Source organism: Glycine max, chromosome 20, assembly GCF_000004515.6.
Source record: "Glycine max cultivar Williams 82 chromosome 20, Glycine_max_v4.0, whole genome shotgun sequence".
NCBI classification, from domain to species: Eukaryota; Viridiplantae; Streptophyta; class Magnoliopsida; order Fabales; family Fabaceae; genus Glycine; species Glycine max.
The window spans coordinates 36,420,545-36,432,507 of record NC_038256.2 but is presented as its reverse complement, the minus strand read 5'-3'; the positions used below and the strand labels follow the sequence as shown (position 1 = coordinate 36,432,507).

The following is an 11,963-nucleotide window of genomic DNA, read 5'->3' as shown; positions in this document are numbered from 1 at the left end:
GACTTCGCATCGGTACGTGCTTTCTAATATTAAACCAAACATATAAAAATATATCTAAAATTAATTATTTACTTATAATCAATCTTCTAACACCAAACGAAACACCTAAATACACACTAAATGGGGGAAGAACAGTATTTAATAGCAGAAGAAAGGGCTGAAGGACAGAAATAATATAAATAAATTTAATAGAAAAGGCCATAGTATTAGAAGCAGGAAAAAGTAATCAAACATACAAGTAAAAAGAGGAACAACATATAAAATTACGAAGGTAAAAATGTTTTTGTTGAGTAGTGAAAAATTATGTTATTTACAATTTTTTTATGATTTATACAACAAATATATATATATATATATATATATATATAATTTTTTAATAAATATTTAAAAAACACTAATTAACAAGACCTAAAAATAATTAGCATGAAAATGTATAAGAATAAAGAAGAATTAGTGTGATGTTGATTGGCTAATAAAGGCACACTTCCCAAAGCGCGTTGATGTGACTCACTGACACAACTTACGCTGATAGGACCAAACACGCATCACGGAAATTGAAATATTCGATGCTTGCCTTGCCGGCTTCACTGCTCCAACCTTTTCTTTTCTTTTCTTTTCTTTTGGATCCCACTCTTTAATTTTTTATTATTATAAAAAAGTAATAATTAATAAATAAAATAGAAATTTCCAACTGCAAACACTCTCACTATCCTATTAAATAATCCCAACTTGCTTTTCATTCCTTGCCTTGGATTCTGCCTCATCCTATAACAATACTGCCAATTACATTAGTGAAGCAATAAATTTTTTAACTTATTTTATTTAATAGTACAGCTTTTTTACTAATGTTTTTAGGAAAAATAAAATACACTCTCTAATTCACTGTTTTAAATATATATTTCTCTACGTAATTGACTATTTTTTCCTACAATTTATTAAAAGTTATAAAATTAAGAGAAAAAGTAACTCAAATGATATAAAATCCAATAAATTTATTTTTTTAATAAAATTTAACTAATAAAATAATATATTTAAAGAAGCGTGTAGAAAATATGTTCTAACATTTCTTATAATTTTTAATTAAAATTTATTAAAAGCTATAAATTATAAAAAAAATATTAAATAAGTTAAAACACACAACTTCTTATGATTTTTAATAAAAATTACCATCAACAAAATAAGACGTATCTAAAATAATTTTAAAAAGTATGTTCTTAATATTATAGGAAGAAAAACTATAATATTAAGAACATACTTTTTATTAAAAATATTAAATAAGTTAAAACACACACAACTTCTTATGATTTTTAATAAAAATTACCATCAACAAAATAAGACGTATCTAAAATAATTTTAAATTACCATCAACTTCTAATTTAGTTTCTTTTTAACTGTTGACAGACCTTTCCCAAATCATAAGAATGCCATTTAACCCTCCTATTAAAATATAAACTCTTAAGAACTCTTTGGTTTTGGAAGAAAAACTAGAGAAAACAAAATAGAAGAAAATAAATGAATGAAAAATGAAATGTTTTAATTTATTTGATAAGAGAGAAAATAGAAAAAAAAACTTGAATTTTTTCCTTCTCTTCATTTAATTGCAAAAAAATAGAAGGAAAGAAAAATTGTAAAATAACATAAGTACTCATATATATAAAAATATAATATTATCATTTTAGTATATCATGTATTTTGAAAAAAAATATTATGTAAAGGAATGTTTTATATTATTATAGTTTTATTAATATTACTTTACTATTGTCATATGTGAAATAAGAGATATTCTGGATAAATCACAAGAAATACTTTTTCTCCTTATATTTTCATTCCGAGAGGGGAATTTTCTTACGTCAGTTTCACTAATTTTTTCCTTCCTATTTTTACCCAAATAAATGATGGACATTACCTCTTTATTTCAATATTTATATTTTTCTTTCATCAATTTTTTTATTAGAATTTTACCGAACCAAACAAAGCCTTAATTTCTTATGTTTTTTTTTACATAACTTCTTATGTGGTTGAATGAATAAAAAAATCACATATTAAAATACCCAATTCTATGTGATTTTCCGGGCCACAATGATATTTCCCAGAACATACCGAACTTGAAAAATATCAAGAGAAAAGTTGGAAACACATTTTTTTAACATATTCATCTAAATATATTCTGTTTTATTAATTAAAATTTATTAAAATAATAAAATTGGATGAGTCTCAGTTATATTTAGTTATTCATTTTTTATTTTTTAATTTTTAATAAATTTTAACTAGTTAAAAAAATATTTTTAAAAAAATGTATTTCTAAAACTTCTTAAATAACAAATAGATACTAAATAACTCATTATTAAAATTTAGATCTCTATGTGTCAATTTTGTTAAAGAATATCATTTTTTTATTGGTAAAAATCAAACATAATATTTATAATAATATAGATATATATTCAATCAATTGAGGTATTCCTTACTAAAGAGTATCCTTTATTACAACTATACGTGCAAAATTTGTTTAAAAAAATGTAAAAAAGCAAGTAACTTATCAATTTGAATGAATTTTCATCTTTTTTTTATTTGAAAATGATTTTTCATCAACGAATATATTAATATTTTAGATTCTTTTAAGGCATTAATATTTTAGATTTATGTCTCATTCTCTTATTTATGTCATTTTATCTACTTTTAACTCATTAATCCTCGATCTATATTCATACTTTAAAAATTACAATCTTTACTTTTATTTATTGTTTGAATTTGCATTTTTTTTAAAGTTCACAACTCACTAGTCGGTCTTACTGAACACTTTTTCTTTTTTTCTTTTTCTAACTTTGCCTCTTATTTCATTAAATCTTCCATTTTTTTATTAATCTCTTTTTTTCAGCTACGAAACTTTTTCTTACATATAAACTCTAATATCATATTACAAAGTTAATGGATGAAGATTAATCTCCATTAAAAAACATGGTCGATCACTTATAGAAGAATTTTCTCCTCTATTATCTTATTTTGAAGAGATTGAGTCTTATTTAAGGAATTGAGTCAAATACCATTCAAATTAACGATTTGTTGTTGGTATTAATTATCAACTTGTTATATTCATTTATCCTTTTTATTTAACAAAGCAAGAGTTTATGCTTTTTAACTGTCCAACTATTGTAAATTTGTTTTTATATTTTATAATGTTAGAATATATTAAATCATATATTTTATAGTTTAATGTATAATCAAATTTACTGTTTTAGAAAATTGTAGCTTATTTTCAAATTTTAAGATGTTTGTTTATATAATAAATTAATTGTTTAAAATTGTTAATTTTTGTTAATTTTGTAGAAGTAACTATCTTATATTAAAACATCTATTTTCTTTATGATAAAAGCAATCTGATTAATAAATTTGAAATGTAATATTCACAAAATTACGAGCAGATATTTACATAAACGGATTATAATCCAATTGGATCAACAAAAACTATCTTCCGCACAGTCATTTACATTTCACTGAACGCATTATCATTATGTTTAACTTGTAAAAACGTTTAGTTTAATAAAGAAAATCCATGTAACTTAGTTAGAAATCAAGAAAGAAAACTTTGTTAGCCATTATAAGCGCACCAAAACCTTTAAAAGTGTCCAGTAAAATTATTTGGATTTGGTTCAGCTTGATATGGATACATGGATCTACGAATCCATCCAAAAATATTTAAACATCTTTTGGAGCCAGCTAAATTAATTAGCATCTGTCTGTAATAAGTATATTATTATAGGTATCTCATCGATGATTTATAGAAACCTTAAACAAGAGAACGAGAGAAAAGATGAAAAATAAAAAAGCAATTTGTTATCTTGAAGTAACATGTCCAGCAACAAAGAGAGAGCGGTTAAAATTAATAAGAGATCAAGGAAGATAGTTAAGGTCCATAAAAACTTAGATCTATAATAAGTGTATGGTATAAAGAGCAGATCTGAAGAAGAAAGGTGCTTACCATAACAAGAGGAAAGAGCGGAGAGGAGAGTGGAAAGAGAGGAACCGAAGGAAATCATAGGAATGGGTGGAATCGGCAAAAGGATAAACAAAACAACACAACACTGAGAGAGATCGAGATTGAGTCGAGTCTCAGATATATTCTTTACCGACCCTCCCATCTCCCATCACTTCCTCAAGCTCTTCTCCCTTTCCCTTTCTCTCTCTATGAATATGAATCACATTCACATCTAGTGGAAGTGGTTGGTTAACAATACATGAATATATATAAAGAGGATGTGAGCTGTGTTGAAAACACATGCCTGACTTGGTATGGAGTGAAGAAAACGGTGACAGCAGACCCTTCATTATTAATTTATGGACCCCTACCCTACCCGCCATGTCTTTATTTTCTTATCAACACCTACACCAATCTTCCCAACCAATTCAACTTTGGATTCTCTGTCGTCAAACACACAATGCAATCTCTGCCGTTCAACTTCTTTCACTTGATGGTAATAAAATATTAGATAAATAGTTTGTAATTAAAAAAACTGATAAATTAGTTCTGAAAAAAAGAAAATTTTAAATTTAATTTTTGAATGTATAAAAAAGTATGATAAATTAGTATTATAAATAATTTAATGACAAATCTTATAACTTAACTCTTCAAAAATATAATTTGTTATCAAATTAATCTCAGAATATTATAATAAAATAATTTCATCAATTGAATAAAAGATATTTTTTCATATTCAAGAAACTAAATTATATTATTCATATTTTTTAGAATAATTCATTATTATATCACATTTTTAAGATAAATTTTATTATTTATCCTCAAATATAAATTCAAAAGTATTTCACAAAATAATAAGTATACATATGGCTTAAATGGTGAGTATATTGATTATTTTTATAATAATTATCTTTTTTTTACAAATATAATAATTATATCTTAAAATTCATATTAATAATATTTTTAATTAGTTAAAGATATGATTTTTTTTCCATTGATAATACATAAATTTAAACTTTTTTTAATTATTATAATTTAAAATAAAACAGAGAAATATTAATCATACTTTCTATGTCAATTATTAGAAGCATGATTAGAAAAACATACATACATTCTTTTATTAACTTCCAAAGAGAAGTAAGTCACCCTGTCTATGTCAATTTCGGGCTATCCTATATTTTATACATTTCTTTTTATTATCATGCAATGCAAATGCAATTATAATTTATATCTAACTAGAATGGAATTAATTTCTTGTTTCTCAGGAAGAAATACACGTGTTTATGGACATATAGGTGGACCGGCCCTGTGGTGCTCTACCTGGACGACATGTGCTGATCAATAACAATTAATGACCATCAACATGACACTCCTGAATACCCTTTATAGGATGGTTTTTGTCCCCTTTTTATTCAATATCTATGTCCCAGTTGTCCCAGTTGGAGAGTTTGGGTTCTTTTTTGGGGCATGACTCTGATCAATTTTTCGTTGATGCAATCTTGGTTCGAATTAGTGAGTTGAATTCTTAAGAAAATTCATTTTTCATGCATGTTGACTCTAGAACTTAGTACTCCTATAGGTGAGATTGTTTTGGTTTATGAACTAGCAACAGTAAAATGCACACGATGGTGTGGTAGGTTTAGTTGTAAAGAATTAAACATGAATGAAGTGTTGCCAAGCTGCCCCAGTTATACGACTTGATTGGTTTGCCTGAGCAGGCAAGTTCGTTTCTGGAAGAGGATGATAAGTGATGACAATTGATGGAGAAGTATGTGATTAGGCAAAATGAAATGTACCTCAGGCTGTCCGATACTCAAATGAGGGTTCAAAGAAAATACACTTTGATGCTGTAGTAGGGACTTTTAATTTTCCATTGAGAGCTTCACTAGATGATTCTAGTTATACTACTGATTTTATAAAGAAGCTCATACTTCAGCATTTGATGATTTGAAGCAGAGATTGACAGGAAAAATAAATAAATAAATAAATAAATAAATAAAAGGCGTTTGCAGCTGAGTTTGTTAAGACAGAATTAATACTCCTCTGGTGCTTCATTTGTATGATGTATGATAAATTGATAATATCGGTTCAGTACTCCAAAAAAATTTCGGAAAATCTTCTGATATTGGCCGATTACTAGTTGTATTTTATGATTTCCTTGCAAGCAACTCCGGGTTCAACTTTTAACTGAGCCATGCACATTCCACTATACTATTACTTATCGCTTAGGTGCACCCTCTCAATTCTCAGCCTGGCCCAATTCAAAGATGCACCTATCTACAGTATCTCGTAGTCACAGATCTTTGTACACAAGCAAAAAAATGCCTTCCGTGTTTTGGTCCACAAGCTTAAAAGACCAGCTTCGCATCGCCGGAATCGGACCTGACTTTCACGACACCTATAATCAATCGTTTTTGCATAAATGTTCGAATTTCGAAGGATCTAAAAGCTACCAATGTCAAGGTATGTGCTATCATTCGGAGGCCCAAATAAACATGGCAGTATGTCCCAACTTATGTTGACCCATTTGTTTCACAGGACAAGGCCAGGACTAAGGAATCTTGGGCTAAATGCAAGTAAGGTACTATCTTGGCCAAAAAGGGAAAGATAGATTTACTTGATAAGCATATGGAAGTGAAATATATTTGTACGTATTAAAAGAAAAAAGTTCAAGCAGCTAAGAAATAGACTACGCTATAAACATATTACAACTTAAGGGCAATGAGAAATTGCTTCCTTTGCAAAGTATCAAATGGTATCATTGCAAAAGTACCAAAAAAAAGTAGTATCATTACAAAGAATACTTTCTCTTTGGTTGCTTGGATTGGGATCATCAGACGTATTATGTATGTAATATTCAAAAATGAAAATGTCAAACTTGACGGGAAGAAAAAAAGAAAGACACGACGACGAAGACGACTACTGACCACATTCTCCCCAAGAATCCTGCTATACATCTCATATATTGCGGCAAGCAAGCAAGCCTCCTATTTTGTATTTTGTATTTTTTGACCCTTACTTTTCATGAGAAAAGTAATTATTGTTTAGCTCGTGGTTGTCCATGTTTGTAATTACACAGTGAAGAATATTATGTACCAATTACGTTTAATCCAGCAGCAGACTATGGATCTTATCTTTCGAGCTTCATTGATCTTGGCTTAGGCTGCGATACGACAGCTTTCTCTTGTTCAGTAAGTGCATGGCGGAAATGGCATCTATGGCCATATGGGCACACAACCCCAGCAAGGACCATTCTGCAGACCTCAGTTTTGTAGCGTGGGTGGCGGATCACTGGGCGAAGCTCCCCAATACCATGAGCAAATTGGCAGTGGTCTCCATATGGGCATGTGCCAGTTTCCTGCCACTTATTACACAGCTCAGTCTTGAACATCCCTTGGTTATACACTATCATTTCAAGAGGCTCTTCCTCTTTCTCCCCTCCACGCACATATACCTTTTGCTGTACCATACAAACACATAAGCAAAATTTCGAAAAATAATCAAATACCATAAATCAACAAATAAAATAAATTTAAAACTGCCCCCCTATTCTTTAGGATAGCAACTATCAAGTCTTGATAAATTAATTGTCAACAACTATCGTGTTAAATGTTGCATTTACAATTTTCAATCATATAATATATAGTAGTTAATAGTCAAATGACTTTCTAGATTATATGCCCAATTATGCATTTATATCTCAGGATACATGATGTACAAGCAAGTTATTAAAGTATATACTTTCAACACATACTAATCATGTTAACTATTATTATTAAAATGTAAATTATTATAAATTTTTTAACTTTTATTCCATGGATAAAAAAACTATTACTATTAAAATGACTTCTTCTTCATGTTCTTTGCCGACAATAAATTTTTTCATCATATAATAAATATATTTGCATGAATAAGATTTTACCATTAGCATTGATAATGTCATCTCATAGCTCATAAGGTATTTTTGTTTGTGGCTATTAAAACGTTGAACTTACAAAACCACTAGCAGCAGAATGACCAATTTAATTCATATATAGTACAAGACTATCATAAATATTTTAATAATTTTAGAGATGTAAGAAAAAAAAAGTTATTTAGTAGACGTTGTATGGCTAGCTCTATCTACTATTTTAGTCATGCATGCCAATTTCTATATATTTCAAAATTCATAGATATGTAATACTAAAACTGTATGGCTGCTCCATGTAAGAATTAATTTAACTTAAGTGGAACATGATACCCAGACAAGAAAAAGAAACGGGAAAAGCTTTGAACCCCACCTAACCTAACGACCCTAAAGCCCAGGATATGCAAGCCACCAAACAGGTTACGTACAACTGTCACAGAAACCTTGGGCTACTTCTTTTTTGCCTAAGAGCAAGTTGAACTAATGGGTCCTGTGAACCCGAATATACTAACTAGAGTAGCACACTTCCAAAACAAGCACACGCAAATGAAAACAACCCCCCGAAACTACTCCATTCGATGCAGCTACCAGGTAATGACATAGACAAGCAAGGTCTTACTTCTTTTGAAAGGAAAATAATTAGCAACTAACAAGCACGTCAAAGTACAGTAAATAACGATAAACACAATAATCACACCGCGCGCAAAACAAATAACAATATAATAATATTAACAATAATTAAAAAAAAGAAATAAAAGCATAGGTAGTTAGCACGTGTGTCCTTACAACGGGTTCAGGTGGAGTGGCGGAGGCGCGTGGGCGAGTGGCGCCTTTGTTGCGAGTGGCATTGTTGTTGTTGGGGGCAAGAGCCGCAGACTGAGACATCTTCAAGTAGCCATTGGACCTCACAGAAATGCTCTTAGGGAGCGAGAACCTCTCCACTTCCACCACGTTGTTATTCTCAATCACGCTCGTTGGACTCTCGTCCGAAACTTCCTGCAGCTCCTTATTGTTATTATTATTATTGTTCATAATATTGTTATGATTTTGATTATTGTGGTTGTTGTTATTCCAATCGGCATAATTCTCTTTATTCCCTTCCCCAATGTGGAGGCCGCGGAAGCCATGCAAGACATCGAACAGCGTCGGTTGCATCTGGCCGGATGAGCCGCCGCCGCCGTAGTGATTCTCCAGCGAAGCCTGGATGACGAGGTGCAGCTGCTTCTGGAGCTCCTTGTTCGCGGCTCGGAGCAGGCCATTCTCCTCCCTCAGAGCCTCCACCTCCTTCGAAGTTTCCACCAGGCGATTCAGACACATGCTTTGACGGTTCACCATGTCCTGGTGCTTCTGAATTGACTCGGAGTAAGGATAGAGCGAACCACCGCCGCCGCTGCTGTTGCTGCAGCTCGCGGAGAGCGAGGGAAGGTTCTCGCTCGACAGTGCCGAGTACAGCGAACTGTAGAGGCCGCCGGTTGATGGCATTTGACCGGCAGAGGCGCCGCCGCCAAATCCGCCGTTGGAGGAGGGAGAGCAAGTGTCCTTGTTATGCATTTTACTCGGTGCTGCAAAATCAGCAAGCAAAGATAGTGAGAAGAATTTCCGAAACGTGACGTGACGTAACGATCGATTGATTAACTGAATCGTTTCCTTCGATCAAACATTAATTAATTCATGTGCATATCAATTTTCAGATCATATATAAATTAATAACCGGTTCGTTAAAAGTTTACAAAGCGTGATCAAAGAAAACGATGAACTATTCAAGAAATGTCGATGAAACAATTGATAAGTCTAACATGCAAATTGATCAATGTACATGAGAAAGTTAATTCAGAGAAAAATTAAAGAAGCTAGCTACGGTTCAATGAAGAAACGGAGAATTTCTTGAAAAGCGCGCAGGCACGCACTCACCTTGCTGCTGGTTCTGAGCTTCTCTGTGGAGTGAGGGAATTTTAGAAAGAGAAAGCGATCTGAGAGAGAGTGAGGTGGAAGAAGAGGTTTTATAGTGGTGATGGTTGAGGTGTGTGTGTGTGTTTGGTGTGCGAGGGAAAGAATCGTTTCTGACACACTTCCTAACAGAATAATCTTTCGGACCTTATGCAATTTTCGCGCCTTTCCCTAATTGCCCCCACTCATTTCAAAAGATCCGGACGATCTTTTGGGGGTGATTTTTGGTATTTTAAATTGATGAGTTCCTTCAAACATAAATTGGTCCTTGATATTCTTTCTTTTATGAAATAATAATATATTCAGTTTTCATCTTACTATACTAATTGATTCTGTAATTTCGTCTAAGTCTAAATTCAATTCAGCGACATAATAAACTATAATCTTGTTATCAATTATTGTTATAAGCATCGTTTTCTATTCATTTGTACTTAAATAAATGTTTAACTAATGTCAGCAAACATATGCACTCACATCAATAATTACTTAATGCAGAAACTAATATGGGTTTTGTTAATTATTGTTTTTGTTAAGAAATACTAGTACAGTAATAAATTAAAAAATATTAAATGTTATATTTTGATATAAAAAATTACTTAAAATTATTAACATTATCTTAAAAATAATAGTGAACAAAATTATAATAATACTTGTCTAAAATGGTCACTAAGTATATTTTATATAAAAGTAACAATTAAAAATAGTTTAAATGACAAAATAGTTGAACCGGCTCAGAGAATCGATTTTTTTTTTCCACTGATTATTAATCACCTGAATATTTCTTTAAGTGCATTATACATATTTAAGAATTTCTTTTAAAAAAATACATATTTAAGAATTCAAATATGTGTAGGAATCATGGTGAAAGTTAGCTTGATGTTACATATAAAAGAATCACGCAATAAACATTTAATTTGGTTTTCCATAAATTCTTATAATGTTTATTTTATCTTTAAAAAACTAGTGATATTAAATTCGTCCTTAAATAATCTAAAGGAATAATGATGTAAGATCATGTTATGCTCACATGAGTAAGAATGATCTATTTAGTGAAAGAATTCATGTTCGATTTCAATCGTGTATAAAATTTCTTTAGTCTAGTGACAATCATGCATTGCGAGTGAGATAAGTGTCTGAAATAATTGATTAAAAGATACTCGTGATCTTTGACCTAAGACAAAAAAAATTAATCTTTAAATTTATTTTTTATCATAGACATAAAGTTTAATGATAATAAATAATAAATTTTAAAAAAAGTTGATGTTGAAAGAACTTATTATGATTTAAGGACCAAATCATCATATTAAAAAAACCCTTTAAACAACAAAGTGACAATTTACTTTAAATTACATATGTAATATTATGTATAAACTTCTAAACTACACATGCCAACACCTTTAGTTGGCAAAATCAAATGTTTTAGTTTTCTACTCTAATCAAAATTCAATCACATCAAATTCCTACAATGGGGTCCACCTTATATGATTTATTCTTCCTTTGGAACATACACATAAAAAGAAATAATTATTTATTTGGTTCTAACAGAAAGATAATAAGAGGCGAAGACAGTTTAGAGGGCGTATTCAAGGTGCAGTTGCGGTTAGAGCAGCATTTGATTAAATAATGCTTGAATTTGAAGTTAGTTTGAAGGAGGGTACTGGCTGGTGGTCTTGGCTTTGGTTTCCCATTCTCAAGTCACGGAAGTAGTGGATTAAGACACTTTGACATTCATTTTAGAAATATAATAGGAGCCCATCATGATCATAGTCTTTCTATATGGAAAATTTGGAGGGAGAAGGTAGAGGGATTGCTTCTTTATCACATTTACAACAACCTCTTCCTCTAATAGCTACTCTATCAAAATCTGGTATCAAAACGTTTGTTGAATAAAATAACACTCATCCAAATAAGATCCTCACGTTAATTTCTTTCTCAATAGGCAAAATACAAAGCCCTTCCCACGTGTCATGGACATGGTTGTTAAGTTAGCCACACAATTCTTCTCAAACTTTTATCTTGTCATGAAACAAACAATGGTCAGATTATCTTTCCCTGTCATTACAGCTTTGGTCACACTGCTAAAAGCTGAATTAGCTGTTCTCAAGTATTATCAAGGTCTAAAGACCAAATCATAAA

The 11,963-nt window shown here is 30.6% G+C and overlaps 1 protein-coding gene and 1 non-coding gene across 2 annotated transcripts; both read right to left on the bottom strand.

Moving 5' to 3' along the window:
- Positions 1-4,003: 4,003 nt before the first annotated feature.
- On the bottom strand, positions 4,004-4,173 carry MIR2118A (microRNA MIR2118a). Its single transcript, NR_048796.1, has one exon. It is a non-coding gene; the product is annotated as a microRNA MIR2118a (primary transcript).
- A 2,503-nt stretch (positions 4,174-6,676) lies between these two features.
- LOC100796550 (zinc finger CCCH domain-containing protein 15) lies at positions 6,677-9,914 on the bottom strand. Its single transcript, XM_006605880.4, has 3 exons — positions 9,792-9,914; positions 8,667-9,442; positions 6,677-7,433 (listed from the first exon to the last, which is right to left on the bottom strand). Exons 2-3 carry the CDS (start codon positions 9,429-9,431, stop codon positions 7,104-7,106), a joined length of 1,095 nt encoding a protein of 364 aa, XP_006605943.1. The 5' UTR covers positions 9,432-9,442; positions 9,792-9,914; the 3' UTR covers positions 6,677-7,103.
- Positions 9,915-11,963: the final 2,049 nt, after the last annotated feature.

Bases quoted from the DNA above. Each gene is read 5' to 3' on its own strand.
- LOC100796550 (XM_006605880.4), bottom strand. From the start codon at position 9,431: ATGCATAACAAGGACACTTGCTCTCCCTCCTCCAACGGCGGATTTGGC. The intron at 7,434-8,666 runs GTAAGGACACAC...TGTATGGTACAG, and splicing joins CCACTCCACCTGAACCCGTT to CAAAAGGTATATGTGCGTGG.